We start from the raw sequence: 21172 nt of genomic DNA, 5'->3' as shown, positions 1-21172 counted from the left end.
CCCCCTTCCCACATCTCCTCCCCCCAAGCCCTCTCCCTCCCACACATCTCCCTGCCCTCAAATGTTATGTTTGTGTGCTTCCCCTTCTCTCCCCATCTTGTCTTCCGCTCCCTCTTTTTATATATCTTGTTTGTCTGGTTGATTTGTTTGTGAAATAAATGTTAGCTCTTTCACGAGCCTCGATTCAGTATACAAAAAGAGAGAGAAAGACAGCACGGGCCTAACTAAACAGGCCTCAAAGCTATTCGAGTTAATAAAATGGTGGATATTTGTTTACATGAAGCCTCTCCAAGAATGGGTGGAGCTACTCTGTAAACCGAGTAAGTCACACCCCCAGACAGACAGACAGACAGACAGAATCACCGTAGCCTATTGTAATATACAGACTTGGCATTTAATATGGAATATATTTTTTTTCTTGACTTGGGTTTACTTTCTTAACTCAGTATATCAATCTAGTGAGTTTCTTTTACACTTTGGTGATTTATTTGTTAAAAGAACCATGTCACTGATTGTCTGTCACAGCAAGAAGTCAACAACAGGATTATATCACAGGTGGCGTGGCAAAATGTACGGACAGGTGCATTTGATGATTGGCTTCACAGTCGGGTATACAAGGGTTGTTGCGTTCTGTATTAGTGGAAAACAACTGCTGCACGTCTCCAAAGGTTATCGCCGCTTCCTCTGGAGATGGTCCGTCAACTCGACAATGCTGTTTGTCATGGAGTGGTGGCTTTAAGAAATTACGGCATGAAACAGCATGCTATTGCTCTGCAGTATGGCATCACTCAAGGTCAGGTGTCAAAGATCCTGAAACGAAATGCTCAGAGGGGTGTCCCTACTCCAATACCGAAGCCAGGACGTTCCCGCAGAACCACAAGGAGGGGTGATCGCCAGCTGCACCGGTTAGTCCGCAATGGCCGTACCAAGTCAGCTAATCGGCTTGGGGCTGAGTGGCAGCAACTGGCAAATGCGCCTGTATCCAGAAGGCTATTCAACCAACGACTGGTTCAAGCAGGCTATCGTGCCAGGCGTCCCCTGAGAAAGCCACGCCTGATCAGACAACACCGCCAGCGCCGATTGCAGTGGGCCAGAGAGCACCGTCAAATGGCAGCCAGGACACTGGAATCACGTGATCTTCAGTGACGAGTCTAGATTCCTGGCCTATCGTCAAGATGGCCACGTCCGAGTGTGCAGACAAGTGCATGAAGCCTACAACAAAGATTGTATAGTGCCAAGAGTCCAAGCTGGAGGTGGTGGGGTGACCGTTTGGGCTGCTTTTCATGCAGGCGGCAAAACTGACCTGGTTGTTCTGAATGGAAAGCTGAACCAGTTCAAGTACAGGGCCCTCTGGAAGAAACATTGCTTCCATTTGCTCGTGCAGCCTTTCGAGGAAACTTTGTCTTCCAAGATGACAATGCATGGCCTCATCGTGCTCGCATGATCCAACACTTTCTTGCTGACCGTGGTGTAGAGCATATGGAGTGGCCTGCCATGTCCCCGGATATGAATCCGATAGAGAACTTGTGGGCAGAATTAACGCGTCAAATCGACCACTTGGACCAGCAGCCTACCTCTGTGCGTGAATTGCAGCAGGCCGTTGTCACTGCATGGCAAGCGATTCCTGTCCAAACCTTGGCAAATCTCGTGAACAGCATGCCTCAACGTGTACGTGCTCTCCTGAATGCTCGTGGGGGTTTCACGAAGTACTGAACTGTAATTTTACTGTCTGTAATCCCAGTCGTAATTTAACTTTTGTTTTTGTTAAAAAATTTTTTGGCTAATGTGCAAAATAAAGAGATACTTCTGGAAAACGTACAGAAGTTTAACACAGTACTGTCCATGAATTGAGTTCGATATCAGTTTACATCACTTTCAAGGATCAATTTATTTGTTTCGAAATGTCAAATGTGGTTTTTGTTTCTTTTAAAGGTCACATTAACAAAATCTAGAATAATTTCAACATAATTCCAATGAACTTTTGGTTCTAAGACATCTTGAAAAGTAAGTTCACCCCCACAAAAAAAAAATTCCATATTAAATGCCAAGTCTGTAGATATATATATATATATATGTGTGTGTGTGTGTGTATATGTATATATATATATATATTGCCGAGCAATATATATATATATATACATATACACACACACACACATATATATATATATCTACAGACTTGGCATTTAATATGGAATTTTTTTTTTGTGGGGGTGAACTTACTTTTCAAGATGTCTTAGAACCAAAAGTTCATTGGAATTATGTTGAAATTATTCTAGATTTTGTCAAATGGCAAAACATATATATACACACACACACACACACACATACACACACACATATATATATATAAGCAAAGATTTGCGGTTGGGAGTAAATCCAAATGACTCCATGGTAAGATCTCCAACCTTTAATTGAACAAACAATGACAACGTTTCGAATAACAACATGTGACAAAGCCACACGCCTCCGTTAATCTTCCTCAAGAGTGATAAAATCATCTCAACATCCCCTTATATGCAAAGTGGGTGGGGTATATGCAAAGTGGGGTGGGCAAAGCTGGACAGCCAATGAAACCGTATCACACCACTCTCGTGAACGGAGACGTTACTGACCAAATTCAAAAATCAACCGCATATTAACGGCTCAAAATAATCCTGTAAGCAATGCTGGATTGTAACTCAAGTGTTTAGAAAATCAGGAACAATCATGACATTTAATTAAAAGTTAAACTTATCGGGGGGGATAAAATGGGGGGGGGGGAACCAGAGGGGGGGGGTGGAAGCGGAGGGGGGGGGGTGTTTGGGAGAGGGGTGGTTTGGAGAGAGGGGGAGAGGGGGAGGGGGCAAATTGTCCGAATAAAAACCTTGTGTGACATATTATGTGGAGTCGTTGTTCAAAGTACGGAATGCCTGCTTCGTTTACACAAGAGTGGGTCAAACGCTACCGGTAAGTCAACGACCTCTTGTGTGATCGAGGTAACAGTTTCTTCTGTGTACCAAGCCTCCAAAACACGGCTTCTGTTTCTGTTGGGTGTGGAACCCAAAATATTAACCCTGTCCCATAAAGGTGTGTGGCCTTCCTTAAGGCCGTGTTTGGCAATAGCAGATCTGCTGGGATAATTACATTCAAATGCTTTTTGGTGTTCAGCAATACGTTGACTTAGGGTCCTCCCGGTTTCACCCACATACTCAGCTCCACAACCACAGGGCACCACGTATACCACCCCCTGACCTATCCTTCCTCGGAAGCTTGTCCTTGACCCTCATAAGAGCTTGGCGAAGGTTGAAAACCGGTGTGAAACTAACCCTCACTCCTGCCGATTTCAAAATTCTGCCGACCCTCTGTGAAACCCCCGGTACAAAAGGGATAACACACAAAGCCTTTGGTTGTTCTCTCGGTCTCAGCCTGTTGTGTGGGGAAGCCCTTATCGTTTTCCTGTTGGGTAGCAAGCTATCAGGATAACCATTTGCCCTCAACACATTTTGAAGATGGTCCACCTCACTCATCTTGTCTTCAAAGGTAGATGGTAACTCACGTGCTCTTTTTGAGAGGGTGTGCACCACCGATCTATTGTGTTCCATTGGATGGCAAGAATTGAAATCAAGGTAGCGATCAGTGTGTGTCGGTTTTCTGTACACCGTTACCTTTAAGGCTCCTTTGGGATCCCTTGCTACGAGTGTATCCAGGAAGGGAAGGGCTCCATTTTTCTCCTCTTCAATGGTGAAATTAATGGAGGAAAAAGTTTTATTTATGGTCTCATGTATGATGCCCACCTCATCAGAATGACAGAGGACAAATGTGTCATCCACGTACCGGAACCAAACACGTGGTTGCACTGACAGGGCTGGAATGGTGCGTTCCTCCAAATCCTCCATCACCATGTTGGCAATCACAGCCGATACCGGGGAACCCATAGCGGTGCCATAAACCTGCTTGTAATATACCTCATTAAATACAAAGTAGGTGGAAGAGAGGCAGGTAGAAAGCATGTCACAGACGTCCATCGGGCTTAAAGCTCCCGCAGTCTCTTTCCATCGATCATCCTCCATCAAACGCCGGTTCGCCACCTCAATCGCCAGGGCTATGGGCACGTTGGCAAATAAAGACACAACATCAAACGAAACCATGGTCTCGTGTGCTTCGATGGTGAGCCGCTTCACTCTTTCAGCAAATGCTGTGCTATTGTGCACGGTTCTCTCTGTTGTCCCCACCAAATGCTTGAAAATGTTTGCCAAAAACTTGGATAGCGCATATGACGGACCATCAATACAGGAAACGATTAACCGTAGCGGAAATCCCTCTTTGTGCACTTTCGGTGGCCCGTAGGCCCTGGGAGCCACGCCCTTACTGCTGTACAGACGTTTGTACGCCGCAGCTGATAGTCGACCAGTCGCTTTTAATCTGGCAAGCATTGAGCTTAACCTGCGTTCCTCCTTCTTAGTTGGATCTGCGGTTTGCGATAACCGTACTTTGAACCACGAGTCCACATAATATGTCACACAAGGTTTTTATTCGGACAATTTGCCCCCTCCCCCCCCCCTCCCTCCAAACCACCCCTCTCCCAAACCCCCCCCCCCCACCGCTTCCAACCCACCCACCCCCACACCCCCCTGTGGTACCCTACCCCCACACCCCCCTGTGGTACCCCCCCCCCATTTTATCCCACCCTATAACCCCCCCCCCCCCCTTCCCGCATTCCCCTTTACCGCATAGGGCCACATGTGATGATCTTGATATTATGGCAATTTTATTGTTGTTGGATATCGCAGTTGGATCTGCGATTATACTGCATACGATTTTTACGGCGTAGCCCATAGGGCAAAGCCATCTAGAACAGTTTTTGTCTGTCCGTAGTATGTATGTCCCCCCCAAGCGTGCTCCAATCAGAGCTGAGGATCTCGTCCGTGGGTTTTGATGGAATGGGTCTCGTCTGTGTGTCCAGCCACGTCCCTTTTGACAGGTGCATCTTGCAACCATATCTTGGAGATGTATGGACCGATTTTGTTCATACTTGGCACAAAGACAACACACGATGGTATACATACGCACATTATTTTGTTTCGCGATGCGATCAAAGATGGCCGACTGGTGGCCATTTAAATTGTAAAAAACCCGATGTTGAACACCTCCTCAACCATTTCTCGGACATACATTTACCGATGTTGTACAAACTTGGCGCACAGATAATGAATGATGGCTTATATATGCACGCCATTTTCTTTCGAGATCAGGTCAAAGATGGCCGACTGGTGGCCATTTTGTTACTTAAACGTGTCTCCAACTATTTCTCGGACATGCATGGTCCGATTTTGTTCAAACTTGACACAAGCAGAGTAAATTATGGCTTACACGTGCACCTCCCTTTAATTTGCGATTTAATCAAAGATGGCTGACAGGTAGACTGGCTGCCATTTTAGTTGTAAAAAAACCTGATAATGACCACGTCCTCAACCATTTTTCGGACATGCATTTACCGATCTTGTTCAAATTTGGCACACAGATAATGAATGATGGGTTACATAGGCACCTCATTTCTTTTCGAGAACAGATCCAAGATCGTCGACTGGTGGCCATTTTGTAACTTAAATGTGTCCCCAACCATTTATTGAACATGCAAGGTCCGATTTTGTTTAAACTTGGCACAAGTACAGCACATGGCGGCATATATGTGCCCCTCACTTTATTTTGCGATCTGATCAAAGATGGCCAACTGGTAGACTGACTGGTGGCCATTTTAGTTGTAAAAAACCCGATATTGATCATGTGCTCAACCATTTCTCGGACATGCATTTACCGATCTTGTTCAAATTTGGCGCACAGATAATGAATGGTGGGTTACATACGAACGTCATTGTTTTTCGAGATCAGGTCCAAGATGTCCGAGTAGCGGCCATTTTGTTACTTAAACGTGTCCCATGCATTTCTCAGACATGCATGGACCGATTTTGTTCAAACTTGGCAGAAAGAGCATACGTATGCAGAATATTTTGCTTTGTCATCCGACCAAAGATGGCCGACTGATGGCCTTTAGCTCCATACAGCAAAATTACTAAAACCACGGTGGGGGCTTTGACATTTTATGTCTTTTTCTTCTTGTTTTCGCTGTTACTCAATTTATCCCCATTCCCTCCTTGCATTTGTAATAGCATTGTTGGTTCCTTTGCTTGATTTAGTTGTTTCTTTCTTTGACTTCCACCACAGCTGAATTGACACCTTTTCTTTCCAAATATACAAGAACACTTCTGGGTGTACAGCAGTATGGACACCAATGCCAATGGTGAGGATAAACTCTGAGGAAAGAGGATGAGGGGGTGGTTGTGTTACTATACCAAAAGAGATAAGTTCATTCGAAGATGCCAGATAATTTCACTCTCTCATCTAAAAATTTCACTAATTTTATTATTCATTTCACTAAATTTTCACTCTCTAAAAAGTTAGGGTTTGACCTTTTTCACAACTGTCATTGAGCATGTTCACGAGCCTTGACATGTGTGCAAATATTCATTCAAAGTTATACACACACCTGTATCACCAGAATGAACTTTTACATTTACTTGTTTACCTTGGTAGCCACTGTAGCAAAGAAAGATCGTGGAGGTATGGATATCGTGGATCACAATGAGTTATTTGTGCTGGTGCATTTCTCTTTCGAAGAAAAGTAGGCAGAATCCATGAATGTCAATGCAAATGCAAAAGCAACTCAAAATGTTAGATTTTTTTGAAGGATTTCCACAGTGCATGTTTAATGTAATCTAGTCATTTACTTCCGCCAAGTTGTAGCCGACTTCCGGTGACATTCAAGATCAAATTTATCCAAACATCCCTATTCTGTACTGCTTCGCGAAGCTCTGGAAGAGACATTTTGGTTGCAGCCTTTACCCCATCAATCCAGCATAAACATTGTCTGCCTCTTCCTCTTCTTCCCTTACCCAGTTCGGTTGACTTCTCCAGACTTTTGTTTTTTTGCAAGCATGATGTGTCTAAAGTATGAAAGTTTCTGTTTTAGCATCAGCATTTCTAATGTAAATTAGAAACTGCATACGGTGGTCTCATTTATTCAAGCACTGATTTGTTTGTTATCGCCACACTTGAAAAAAAACCAAAAAAAAACCCGGCTCTGTTCATCTGTCTGTCTGTTATGTTATTTCCTAAATAGTTGTGCAGAAATTCACCAAACTTGGGAATTACGATCACTACAGACAGTAAGATGTGAGAGTAGTAGCATTTTTGGCCCCGCTCCCTGGTGCGGGTTCAAAAGGTCAAATATTTGGATTTGACCCCTGATTAATGCCCAGGGGGTGAGGACTTAGGGTCACAGGGGTTAAAACAAAATATATTTTAAATAAAAAATTTGATATTGGGTCTTTCCTGGTGGAACTTTTTGCCATCTTTCTACTTTGCTTTAGGTGGGAAGCGTAGGGATTTGAGATGGCTCACCATCGACTTCACTCCAGTTCTTGCAGCCCATGGAATTTTTAACATTTGACACCAACACCACGTTTCAAAACTGTCAATATTATTCCTTTCTTTCTTTTTCACGATCCATGACTCACATCCATACATTGCAACTGGAAATACCAGATCATTTACCAGCCTCCTCGTGGTTTGTTACCTCCGCCACTGAAGATGGATGGAGGTTATGTTTTCACCCCTCTCTGTCTGTCTGTCTGTCTGTGAAAATGATATCTCAAAAAGTTGTGGACGGATTTGGATGAAACTTGGTGGAGAGGTAGTGTATGTGACAATGAAGAATTGATTCAATTTTGGTGAAGATCTGATCTGATATGGATTCGGATGCGAGGATTATTTAATTTTAAAGTAATTCTTCACCATTGAGAGATCGGGCGAAAAGCAATAAATAACATGATATTTAAAAAAGTTATGGACGAGTTATGACAAAACTTGGTGGATGAGTTGGTTTGATGACAAGATCAAACCGATTCGATTTTGGTTCAGGTCCGAGTCCAAATTCGGCCTAACAGTGGGAAAGAAACCATACAATGTTCAGCCTGGCAGAGGTATGCGCTCCACTGAGTGACGTTATAGTATTGTCAGATTTTTATATTTCCAGATCTTTGTCTATCCTGACATTGCTGTTTTCCCCAACACTAACGATCTATGAATTTCTCCTTCACATTTTCCATTCACTTAAATATTAGAACCCAGGCAGACTTTCCACATGTGTTGGGGATAACAGCAATGTTAAGGTAAGGTGTTCACGTCTTCCAATCTGAACACGTCAATCGTCTCGGTTGACAAGATTCTAGTCTGTTTTGGGGTTTAAATAAAGACCAGCTTTTTGCTTTTTCACATTCCTTCTTTACTGTCATTCAGCAGTTTGCTTCAAAATCTTGTGTCTCAAACCCATCTTTCTCTGTACCCACCTTACCTAGTCATGCCCAGCTGCTCCTGGACTCTGTGTCCTTCTCTGCCGACAAGGTGGAGACGTTTCTGTCAACCCTCGACTCTGATTCTACAACTGGACCTGACGGCATCAGTCCATGGGTCCTAAAATGCTGCTCTACCACTCTATCACGCCCTCTCTCTGTTCTCTTCACCCTCTCTTTTGCTCAAGATCATCTGCCATCAGCTTGGAAAACAGCCAACATTACCGCTTTACACAAAAAGGGTGCAAAAACCGATCCTTGCAATTACAGACCAATCAGACTACTTCCAATCATCAGCAAGGTCATGGAATCCATCATTGCTTCTGACATCAAATCATTCCTCTTCTCCAATGGTTTGATCTCTGATCTTCAATTTGGATTCAGACCAGGTGCTTCTGCTGTCTCAACAATGGATGGAGGTCCTCAATGCTAAACAGGAAATCAGAGCTGTCTCCCATGACATATCACGTGCCTTCAATACGGTCTGGCACCCCGCTCTGCTCACCAAACTCTCCTCCTATGGTATCCATGGAAATCTCCACTCATGGCTTGCGGACTTCCTCTCCTGTCGTAGTCAACGTGTGGCTCTAAATGAAATTCTCTCATGTCCTCTTCTTGCCCAGGCTGGAGTTCCCCAAGGCAGTGTTCTGGGCCCTGTGCTTTTTCTGGTCTTCGTTAATGATCTCTCTGACTCTCTTGAAAATTGTTTGACCCATGTTTAATGAAAAACTTGAATGATATGAGGCTGAGAAATCTCTTTCAAAAATGGTTTTACTTTGTGAAATTCCATCAAAGAGCTCCTCACTCAGCAATGCTTGGAGACCTTCAATCTCAAACAAGAGGTTCGGACCATGTCTCTGGACATATCTCAGGCATTAGACACAGTCTGGCATCCTGCATTGCTTATCAAGCTCTCTGCCTGTGGCACAGAAGGCCGCCTTTATTGCTGGATTTCTGACATCCTCCACTCACTCAATTAACATGCTGCCATCAATTGAACCCTCTCCTCCCCTCTTTCAGTGGAAGCTGGAGTTCCCCAAGGCAGTGTTTTGGGCCCAGTCTTGTTCATAATCTGTCTTAATGACCTCGAGCCCCGATGCTCTGGAATACCCTCTCTTCCTTTTTCAGACGACTCCATATTGTGTCGTATAGTACCCCCATCCTTTTGCTAGGTAGACAGCCGTTGGTTGCGTCTCTCACTACTGATCTGGAAATTACTCGACTCTGATCCTTCAATCCTGAAAAATCTCACCGTCTCACTCTATTGCTCCGGAATGATCGTCAAATGAATCCACCCGTCTATTTCCTTGGTCATCCACTGGAAGAGGTTTAATCTTTTGAAGTGTAGGCTTCACCATCAACAGCGATCTTTCCTGGGCCAACCACACAGCAAAGCTGGCTTCCAGAGCCAGCCACAGACCAGCCCACAGCATCAGAGTTACACTCAGTCTACGAGATATTTGCAACTCAATGGAGTTCTGCTGTCAGCTATGGGCTGGCACCCCAGCATCACATCTGTCTTTCCTGGATTCTGTGAAACCGAATTCTCTTAAAATTATTGGAATCACTCGTGGTGAGGCTGAATCACAAGGTCTGCTGCTCTCACATCTCAGGAAGTCGGTGGTCTCTCTGTTTTCTGGCATCTATTCTCTAACATTGCTCCCCGATCTGCTCTCTTGCTTCTCCGACGCTCCCCTGCAATTCTAAGAGGCACAAATTCTTCCAATAACCTCCTCCTGGTTAAACTTCCAAAATTCAGGCTGACTGCACACCACAACTATTTTATTCCTTGCTTCTCTCTTCTATGGGACCACCTTCCACAGGGTGATCTGTCTCACTCTTGCCTCCAGGACTTCAAGCAAGCAGTGCACCACCATCTATTGTCATCCAACTCTGACTCATGATCTTTATTACTCATTAACCTTTCCCATCTCAACCATTTTACTTGCTCGTTTCAGTTTCCTCCCATCCTCTATCACCTCGTTTCCTGTCCGTTCATTCCCTTGATGTTTGTCCCACTGTTGGTTCAACCTTGCTCTTGCTGCTGTAAAGAAGAAATACAAAAATAAAAGGCACCTGTGTAGTCCACCTTGATATGTCCAGAAACAGCTCAGACTTCTTGTTTATGATTCAGGGCCTTCAACCATTGTCACGAAAGAAGCAGCAGCAAATCTGAAGCTGAGTCACCAGAATGGTTTCCAAACTCATAAAAGATCTGAGGAAAGACGATGTCAACGATTAGGAAATCCACGGCTGTGCTTGCAACGGTTCTGTGTCTGTCCTTGTCCACTATTTTCACTTCACAAACACATCATGTCTTTTGACAATTTTTCCTTACTACTCTCATTCTGTTATTTAAAAAAAAAGCAAACCCGTCGGTTACCTCCCCTAAAAATTGCAATAGTCATGACGTCATCTGCGTGACGTAACCGAAGGCAAGGTTGTCTTGGTACTCAACGGTGTGGGATTCCTTAGCACGTACTGTGTTCGACAGAGGTTAGTGGTGACTTCGAGACCGAGGAGTACTCGGTCTGGATGTTTGATGGTTGAACAGATGGTTAATCTCACCGCAGGCAGGTTGGTGGTCTTTCTGTCTTCTACCGACTCCTCTCCGGCCTTGCTCCCCCAGCTCTGTCTGTGCTCTGTCCCCCTAATATTCCTACAGGTCGCACAAGATCTACCTGCAACCCTCTTATGGTGAAACTGCCAAAATCAAGACTCTCTGCTCACCTTCACTCCTTCATTCCTCTTTTCTCCCGCATCTGGAACAAACTCCCTCACTCTCTTCAATCCCACTCCTCCCTCCAAGTCTTTAAAACAGCTGTTCACCGCCATCTCTTATCTTCCCCCATCCAAAACCTTGATCTTTTCTACCCCCGTTAATACACCCCAAATCCACCTCCTTCAAATTCCCTTTTTCCTTCCTGAAATTCCTAGTAGTGTTCATTTGTTTTATCCCCCCGCAGCTCTGCCCCATCCATCCCTCTCCCCCTCAGCCCTCTCCCTCCCACAGATCCACCACTGTCCCTGTTCTCTACCTACTGTTGTTGTGCTTCCATCTATCTGCTCCTCCTATCTCTTGCCACTCCCTTTATAATGTTTCATGTGTTTTCTGTTTATGTCTTTATGTTTAATGTGTTGCTCTTACACGAGCCTCAACTTCGTATACAAACAAAAAATTGTGAGGGAATAACTGAGTGAGTGGATCGAATGTACACACAGACCGAATGTACACACAGACCGAATGTACACACAGACCGAATGTACACACAGACCGAATGTACACACAGACCGAATGTACACACAGACCGAATGTACACACAGACCGAATGTACACACAGACCGAATGTAAACACAGACCGAATGTACACACAGACCGAATGTACACACAGACCGAATGTACACACAGACCGAATGTACACACAGACCGAATGTACACACAGATCGAATGTACACACAGATCGAATGTACACACAGACCGAATGTACACACAGACCGAATGTACACACAGACCGAATGTACACACAGATCGAATGTACACACAGATCGAATGTACACACAGACCGAATGTACACACAGACCGAATGTACACACAGACCGAATGTACACACAGACCGAATGTACACACAGATCGAATGTACACACAGACCGAATGTACACACAGACCGAATGTACACACAGACCGAATGTACACACAGATCGAATGTACACACAGATCGAATGTACACACAGACCGAATGTACACACAGACCGAATGTACACACAGACCGAATGTACACACAGATCGAATGTACACACAGACCGAATGTACACACAGACCGAATGTACACACAGACCGAATGTACACACAGACCGAATGTACACACAGACCGAATGTACACACAGATCGAATGTACACACAGACCGAATGTACACACAGACCGAATGTACACACAGACCGAATGTACACACAGACCGAATGTACACACAGATCGAATGTACACACAGATCGAATGTACACACAGATCGAATGTACACACAGACCGAATGTACACACAGACCGAATGTACACACAGACCGAATGTACACACAGATCGAATGTACACACAGATCGAATGTACACACAGACCGAATGTACACACAGACCGAATGTACACACAGATCGAATGTACACACAGACCGAATGTACACACAGATCGAATGTACACACAGACCGAATGTACACACAGACCGAATGTACACACAGACCGAATGTACACACAGACCGAATGTACACACAGATCGAATGTACACACAGATCGAATGTACACACAGACCGAATGTACACACAGACCGAATGTACACACAGATCGAATGTACACACAGACCGAATGTACACACAGATCGAATGTACACACAGACCGAATGTACACACAGACCGAATGTACACACAGACCGAATGTACACACAGATCGAATGTACACACAGATCGAATGTACACACAGACCGAATGTACACACAGACCGAATGTACACACAGACCGAATGTACACACAGATCGAATGTACACACAGACCGAATGTACACACAGACCGAATGTACACACAGACCGAATGTACACACAGACCGAATGTACACACAGACCGAATGTACACACAGATCGAATGTACACACAGACCGAATGTACACACAGACCGAATGTACACACAGACCGAATGTACACACAGACCGAATGTACACACAGATCGAATGTACACACAGATCGAATGTACACACAGACCGAATGTACACACAGACCGAATGTACACACAGACCGAATGTACACACAGATCGAATGTACACACAGATCGAATGTACACACAGACCGAATGTACACACAGACCGAATGTACACACAGACCGAATGTACACACAGACCGAATGTACACACAGATCGAATGTACACACAGATCGAATGTACACACAGACCGAATGACGAGAATAAACTGACTGCAGGGTTGAAGGAGAGTGAAGGGGTGAAGGGGTGAAGGAGGGGTTCTTGACTTGAGATTTGGTGAAGTGGATTGTTGTTGGATTGAAGAGATTAAAATGGGGAGACATCACACTGGAAATACACAGACTAACCCCACAACGCATTTTCCCCCCAAACCCACAGACAAAGGGCAAAGGTCTACCGACCACAGAAACGAATGAAATTCTGGGGAATCCTGTGTGTACATGAATGATATCCCCCGGGGTGCATTTCCAAGACCGTAACAATATATACATACATGTGTACACACACACACACACACATATATATATATATATTGTTGCGGATATGGGACTTGGCCTCAATATCCGCTTGTAAATACTCCCCTATTTCCCCAATACTCCCCAACTATCCCCAATCCCCCATTCCCTAGTCCCATTGCCTGTAAATAACACTCTGTAGAACCGACCTTCCCCTTTTTCCCCCATTAAATGTCGTGCCCAGGTCCACCGCATCTCACGTAGACAACTATAGGACATCTTGCTAGTTATTCTTAGTCTATGTCAGTTAAGGACTCGTTTCCATTAATTCTGACTCTTCGTTGCACCAGAATGTGATTATATGGCACCAGTAGTGAGTTTAGGACCTTCCCATACCTCCTCCCATCTTCTTCCCCAAACAACAACTACAACAACAACTACAACAACGGCGCGGCGCGGGGGGGGGGGGTGTGCGTCCTCACACCGGCTCGGTTAGCCGCCATTGACCATGCGCTCCGACGGGGTTACCACGAAGGGGCTCCCTGTCAGCTCCTCGTCAAGGGCGGAGCCGGGTAACCCCCCCCCCCGCACCCAATAACAAGGGCGGACCGATTCCATCTGGGGCGGAGCTAACGAGCCGAGGGCGTGTCACTCCCCGCCGGATATACGCGACGACTAACCGGATGTGAGGTCAGATGCGCCTGAACTACGGAGAGCAAAGGACGCCACCCCCAGCGCGACGATACCTCCCCGCATCTATTGGACCGGACCGGGTCGATTTGTCCCTGAGCCAAGAGTGCACCTTGAGCCATCGACCAACCCGCCTTTCCTTGCCATCAATCCCCGTGTGAGTCAGTTTTTGTCCCGTTTATCTGTCGTCTGTCAGGGAATAAGATAAGTGTGTCTAAGTGCCTGTCTTTCTATGCTGTCCCTCTTGTAGTTGTAATCTGACCTTCCGCCCTAATATAACCTCCTCCGGAGGTCTTGAGAACTGAACCCTTGGTGTCGTGTCATTTTAATCCAGCCGTTGTGTCTTTTCCATCATTGATTTAGCATAGCGCGATTTAGTCAACGTTCGAGTATAATCGGGTAACTTGTGCGGACACGGCGGCCATTCCGCTCGGCCCACCCTAACATCAAAGTCGTGTCTGTAACAATTGGTGTCGAGGAGTGAGATTGGACCCGGAGCGCGTTTACGCGCTCGAAATTATAAAGGCGAAATTTGAATTTGTTTTACGAAAATAAAAACCCGAATTTTGAAAGTCGCGCTATGGCGGATCAAGACAGCTGGGTTCCGGTAGAGGAGAGTGAGGCAGGGTCGGTCCAGGACCAAATAGAAGGACGCGAGGAGAGCAAAGCAGTGAGGGTAGCAGACGCACAAATTAGCGTCGTTGCGCCCGACATGGCGGGCGCGCGAAATGGCGCCTCGCACATGGCCACGGCGCCCACGCCCGCGACCGTGGCAGCGCCCCTGGTGGATTCGAACCTTTTCCTCCTGCAAATGGGGGCCCTTATGGAGAGGCTAGAAGCAAAAATGGGGGTAATGGGAAACCAAATGGGGGTAATGGGGAACCGGATAGAGGCTCAGAGTGAGCAAATGGGGGTAATGAGGGACGAAGCGAGGGGTACCGGTGAGGGGTTAGACAATAATTTTAAGGGTTTAGACAAGAAATTTGGGAAGTTAGACGACAAATTTGAGGGGTTAGACAATAATTTTAAGGGTTTAGACAAGAAATTTGGGAAGTTAGACGACAAATTTGAGGGGTTAGACAACGGGATAAAAGAAGTGAAAAATGGGTTAGAGGGGTTAGAAAACAGGATGGAAGGCAAATTGAGGGACATGAGGGACCAAGCGGAAAGGGAAGTTAACCAAATGGGGCAGCAGATAGAGGGGGTCAGAATGGGGGTAGAAACCAAACTGGATGCTCACAGGGAGGAAATGGAGCAGATGAGGGTGGCATCTGGGCAGGAGATGCAAGTGATGGGAGAGGAGATCAGAAGAGGAGTGAGTGAGGAGGTCGGAGGAGTGCGCGAGGAGGTGAGGCACTGTAAGGAGCGCATGGAGAAGGAGGTGAGAAAGGGGACTGTAAAACTGCAAGGGGGTATAGAGGAGTTGACGCTGGGAGTAGAGCAACTGACAGTGGGACAAAAGGAGTTGGGGGACCAGGTAAAGAAGAACACAGCGGTAATAGAGGGTTTAAAATCGACACAGAAGGAGATGAAAAAGGACGTAGGGGTAATTAAAAAAGAGTGTCAGACGGTACATGAGGACCTGACGAGGAAAATGGACAAGGTGGTAGAGGTGATGGAGGTTAAAGAACGGGAGGTGCGGGAGCACATAGAAAAAAATTAAGTGGAGTTAGAGGAAGAACTTAAAGGGGCGCACGAAGAGATGAAGGAGGTGAAGCAGAAATTAGAAGTGGAAGAAGGGATGAGCGAAATTAAGAAGCGACGGAGAGAGGATAAGAAAGAGATAAAGGAGGAAGTAAAAGAATTGGTCCAAAGTCTGTGTTCGGATCGTGATGATGTGCTCATTAACCGGATGAGGGATTCGCAGGTGATGGAGGAGAAGCGAAGAGAAAGAGGACCCGGTGTAAGTGGTGACCAATATGGTCGTGCGTATGATGCGCCAGGTGATTTAAGAAGCTTGGGGGTCGAGATGGACCCGGGTGTTCGTGAGAGGCCGTTGGTGAAGTGTGCGACAGGTCTGGTGTGCGAAAAAGGAGGTGTGCGAGAAAGTCCGACTCTGGGGTGTGTGAGGAAAAAGTGCGTGCCAAGGAGTGAGGGTGCTGTCGAGAGTGAGTCGGTCGTAGCGTGTGTGCGAGGGAGCACATGGAAGTGCGTAGTGAGGAGTGTTACGGAGGGTGTAAAGGGAGAATGCACGCCTGTGGTGAGTGTTACAGAGGATGTAACGGGAGAGGGTGTGCGAGAAAGATGTGTGACGGACAGGTGCATGGGGAAAGAGTGCGCTGTCAAAAGTAAGGAAAAGTGTACGCCTGTGGTGAGTGTTACAGAGGATGTAACGGGAGAGTGTGCGCAGGAGTGCGCGCGAGAAAGGTGTGTAACGGACAGGTGCATGGGGAAAGAGTGCGCTGTCAAAGGCAAGGAAGAATGCACACCTGTGGTGAGTGTTACAGGGGGTGTAACGGGAGAGTGTGCGCGAGAAAGGTGTGTGACGGACAGGTGCATGAGGAAAGAGTGCGCTGTCAAGAGTAAGGGTGAGTGCGCTGTCAAGAATGGAGGTGAGAGTAGTGAGAGTGACACGGAGCGTGAGTTGGTGGTGACAGGTGAGAAAGGAAGCACACCTGGAATGGTAGAGCGTGAGTGGGAATGCACGCTGGAGTTGGTGGTGAGGCACGTGGTTGGGTGTGCGAATGAGAGCACACCTGTGATTGTCACAGAGGAGGTGACAGAGGAGGGGGCGCGAAGAGGTGTGTTGGTGAGGTGTGCGACCAACGAATGTGTGCCAAAGTGTTCGGTGGTCAGGTGTGTGACCAAGGCTGTGAGTGGAATGAGGGTACCTGGGTGTGTAAGGAAAGGTACGAGGAGCATGGGAACGGCTGGATGTGTGAGCAAGGAACGGGCTGCGGGGTGTAAGAATCCAGGTGAAGCATCGACGGTAACCAGGTTAGAGGTTAGGTCGACTTTTAGCCGAAGCGGGCCCTCGGTGCGTGCCGGGCCTCGCTTTGAACGGCCGCGTCCGTGCTCCACTAGGCGGAGCGGGCAGCCCGATAGAAAGGGTCGTCATGGCGACCACTTTTTGTTGAGGCATTCCGGCAGGTCGAGATCGGGACATTGGATGGCTCCACGCCGAGATGGTGCGTGGGATCTCGGCCCGGGTAAGCCCCCGTCCCTGCACCGAATGCGGGACGTGTCCAGCCGCTGGCACCAAACAACCCGCATTCATGGCTTGGCTTTACGAAGCCGGGCTTTGGACAGGAATTGGCGCACCGAGAGGCATTAGTGAGTAGACTGGGTGATGAGGTTAGTGTTTTGGACCCAAAATTAGAGAAAAACAAAATTTGATGATTGGCAAGGGATTGGCAGTAGTGATTGGCAGATGATGGGTAGTGATTGGCAAATTTTTAATTTGTTGAAATTTGATGTGCAAAATTGGTAGTGAGCGATGGGCCCGGTGGGTAAGGTAATCCCTGCCACCCTTCCCATGGGGGGGCAAAGGAGCAATAGCTTATGGGGTGTATGGCAGTGAAAACTAGCCCGGGTGGGTTAGGTTATATTGTTAGGGATCTAGAAGAGATTGACATTAGGTGACGTTAAGTTTAGTTAGTGACTGATACCTGTAGTGGGGACGCAGGTAGATTAGTGTGGATGATAATGACGAGGGAGCGCAATAGTTTAAAGGGACGACTGGGAAGCGCAAGTTTCAGAAGGGAGTAGTTAGCTGAGATGATGCCGTGTGTGTGAGAATTGAACAGGTGTGATTGCACAGGTGTGCAACTGGACAGGTGTGTGGAGCAGTGTATGAGTAGTGAGTGTGTGGATCAGCGCGAATGCGCTTGGGGAGAGAAGGGTGCAGGTGGCACCAGGTGTGAGAGCACAGGTGTGCAAGTACAGGTGTGTGGAGAGAGTTGGAGTGAGTGGTACGGAGTGGTGTGCATGGTGCGAAGGTGTGAATGGGGGAAGAGTGGACCCCCATCACGGATACCCGGGGCGGGTAGTGTAAGTGTTAGGTAGAGGGTATAGGTAAATTGTGGTTGGATATTGGCATCTGTGGTGCGGGTGACAGAATGGTATTGTGGATGGGTGCATTAGTGTTGTGGAAATGGCTGTGCGTGTAGCCTGTTAGTGTGTGTAGTTGGTTGGGCACTCCACCACTGTGAGGATGTCGGCCAGGTGAGGCCGCAGGTGGGCTCTGGGAGCCGGTAGTTGTGAGTGGGTGCCTGAGGATCCCGGGTGTGGATCGGGCAGCCCAGTGCCAGAGAGGGCACTGAGTGGGGAGAGCGCCAGAGGGCCTTCCCCAGGTAGTTAGGTTAGGGTAAGGAGCAGGTAAGCTCGGAGGCAACTGCAGTGGTGGAGGTGTGCAGGTGGGTAGACCCGCTGGGAGAGGTATACGCCACAGCCCAGAAATTGTGCGAGGGCACCGGGAGATGAATCGGGGGAGTGAGACCCCAAATTGAAGAGCACCACAGTTTGGCCAATGGGAATTGGTTTTTAGAACCCATAGTGTAAGAGGGCCAATGGTTTGGCCGGAGAAAGACCCCGGGTAATGTAAAGTTGTTAAAGTCATTTAGGAAATAGTTAGGATTGATGAACCTGTCGCACCATACGCAGCCACTTACCTGTGGTGATGATGATGACTCCACACCTGTGTTTTCTTTGTTCTGTGTGCAGGAAATGAGAATTGCTGTTGGATTTGTGAGACGCATCACGACGTGGATGAGACATTGGGGTGATTCCATCTCTCCCTCCCTAGGAGGGACTGATGATGAATTGGTGAGAGCAAATTATGATGTTAAGTTGGAAATGGCAAATTATGATGTTGAGTTGAAAATGGCAAATTTGATTGGTTAGGGGGGAGAGAAGACGAATTTGGTATATGGGAGGAACGGGGAAGACAGTAGGGATGGTTGTTGATTTGTAAAGTAGATGTTTATGGGTAGTGTTGTGTTTTGTGGATACAGTAAGGGGTAAGGGAGGGGCCATGTAGGTTACCTGGTGGGGGGGGGGGGGAAGCGTACGGTAGGAACGTACCTGTCTCACCTGGTTCCCATGTGCCCCTAGTGTGCATTACCTTGTGTTGCGTGCACTTTTGCGCCCTTACCACCTTACTCACTTGTCTTTTCTTTTGTCACCCACCTCCGAGGATCTGGCTTTGGGGTAGAGAGAGAGGAGAGAGAGGTGCTGGCTACGCAGTTGTGGGCCTGCACTTTCGCTGCTTGCTGCCTGGATCGATACACCATATGGACCGCAATGTTTGTGGCCACCCACCATGGACCGCAGTTCTTATGCGGCTAAGCACCACCCATGGATGGACCTATGGGTCAACGTGGCACCTATGCCATACAAGGTGAACCACTAACAGTTGGCCCCCTGACGGCCACAATAGAGAAATGGACGCGGTTGGCGCCTTTCTTAATTTTTTTGAAAGAGGCAAGAACACCAAGTGCACCACACGAAGGCAAGACCAGCGGCAGAACATCGGCCGGCTGCGACACCACCGGTGATTTATAAACACTTTATTGGTGCACCGGATGGTGCTGACTGTGTGATGGGGTGGTGCTTTTGGTGCTTGGAAGGGGTGCTCTGCACGTTATTAAAGGCCGTAAGGCCACAGAGCACTCGTGGGTTGGTGTATCGATGCTGGCATGCGTGCTCTCTCTATGCATAACATCTGCATGTGTTCCTCCAAAAACAGGTCCTGGATCGTAGTGTAAATATCAGCGTAGTCTTGTAAATAATGCTCCCTACCGGCTGTATGTTTAGTTTGCGAATTCTTTCCGGATTCGGTTATCCTGTGGGTGTGTTTCTGTGAGGAGAAGGGTGCAACGTCGCAGGGGGACATATTTACTCATTTGTGAATATTTGTAAAACTGTCGCACTCAGGGTAGAGTTAATAGTAGAGGGAACTACATCTGAGTGCCACACTAAAGTAGGTAAAAATTTATCGGGTCGGGACGCCCCGAGGGTAGAGAAGGGTGCAATGTTGCGGATATGGGACTTGGCCTCAATATCCGCTTGTAAATACTCCCCTATTTCCCCAATACTCCCCAACTATCCCCAATCCCCCATTCCCTAGTCCCATTGCCTGTAAATAACACTCTGTAGAACCGACCTTCCCCTTTTTCCCCCATTAAATGTTGTGCCCAGGTCCACCGCATCTCACGTAGACAACTATAGGACATCTTGCTAGTTATTCTTAGTCTATGTCAGTTAAGGACTCGTTTCCATTAATTCTGACTCTTCGTTGCACCAGAATGTGATTATATGGCACCAGTAGTGAGTTTAGGACCTTCCCATACCTCCTCCCATCTTCTTCCCCAAACAACAACTACAACAACAACTACAACAACGGCGCGGCGCGGGGGGAGTGTGCGTCCTCACACCGGCTCGGTTAGCCGCCATTGACCATGCGCTCCGACGGGGTTACCACGAAGGGGCTCCCTGTCAGCTCCTCGTCAAGGGCGGAGCCTGGTAACCCCCCCGCACCCAATAACAAGGGCGGACCGATTCCATCTGGGGCGGAGCTAACGAGCCGAGGGCGTGTCACTCCCCGCCGGATATACGCGACGACTAACCGGATGTGAGGTCAGATGCGCCTGAACTACGGAGAGCAAAGGACGCCACCCCCAGCACGACGATACCTCCCCGCATCTATTGGACCGGACCGGGTCGATTTGTCCCTGAGCCAAGAGTGCACCTTGAGCCATCGACCAACCCGCCTTTCCTTGCCATCAATCCCCGTGTGAGTCAGTTTTTGTCCCGTTTATCTGTCGTCTGTCAGGGAATAAGATAAGTGTGTCTAAGTGCCTGTCTTTCTATGCTGTCCCTCTTGTAGTTGTAATCTGACCTTCCGCCCTAATATAACCTCCTCCGGAGGTCTTGAGAACTGAACCCTTGGTGTCGTGTCATTTTA

At 47.3% G+C, this 21172-nt stretch overlaps 1 protein-coding gene across 1 annotated transcript in view; it reads left to right on the top strand.

Moving 5' to 3' along the window:
• Positions 1–21172, top strand: part of LOC137437028 (outer dynein arm-docking complex subunit 1) — a 66313-nt gene that overhangs the window by 6442 nt on the left and 38699 nt on the right. Inside the window, exon 2 of the mRNA XM_068131337.2 lies at positions 6205–6280. Coding sequence (XP_067987438.2) covers positions 6262–6280 — 19 coding nt within the window. The 5' untranslated portion in view covers positions 6205–6261. The remainder of the gene's footprint in view (positions 1–6204; positions 6281–21172) is intronic.

The sequence above is a fragment of the Myxine glutinosa genome, chromosome 11 (genome assembly GCF_964187855.1).
Source record: "Myxine glutinosa chromosome 11, kmMyxGlut1.1, whole genome shotgun sequence".
Lineage (NCBI taxonomy): Eukaryota > Metazoa > Chordata > Myxini > Myxiniformes > Myxinidae > Myxine > Myxine glutinosa.
The sequence above is the reverse complement of the archived record's forward strand: the minus strand, read 5'-3'. Positions and strand labels throughout refer to the sequence as shown.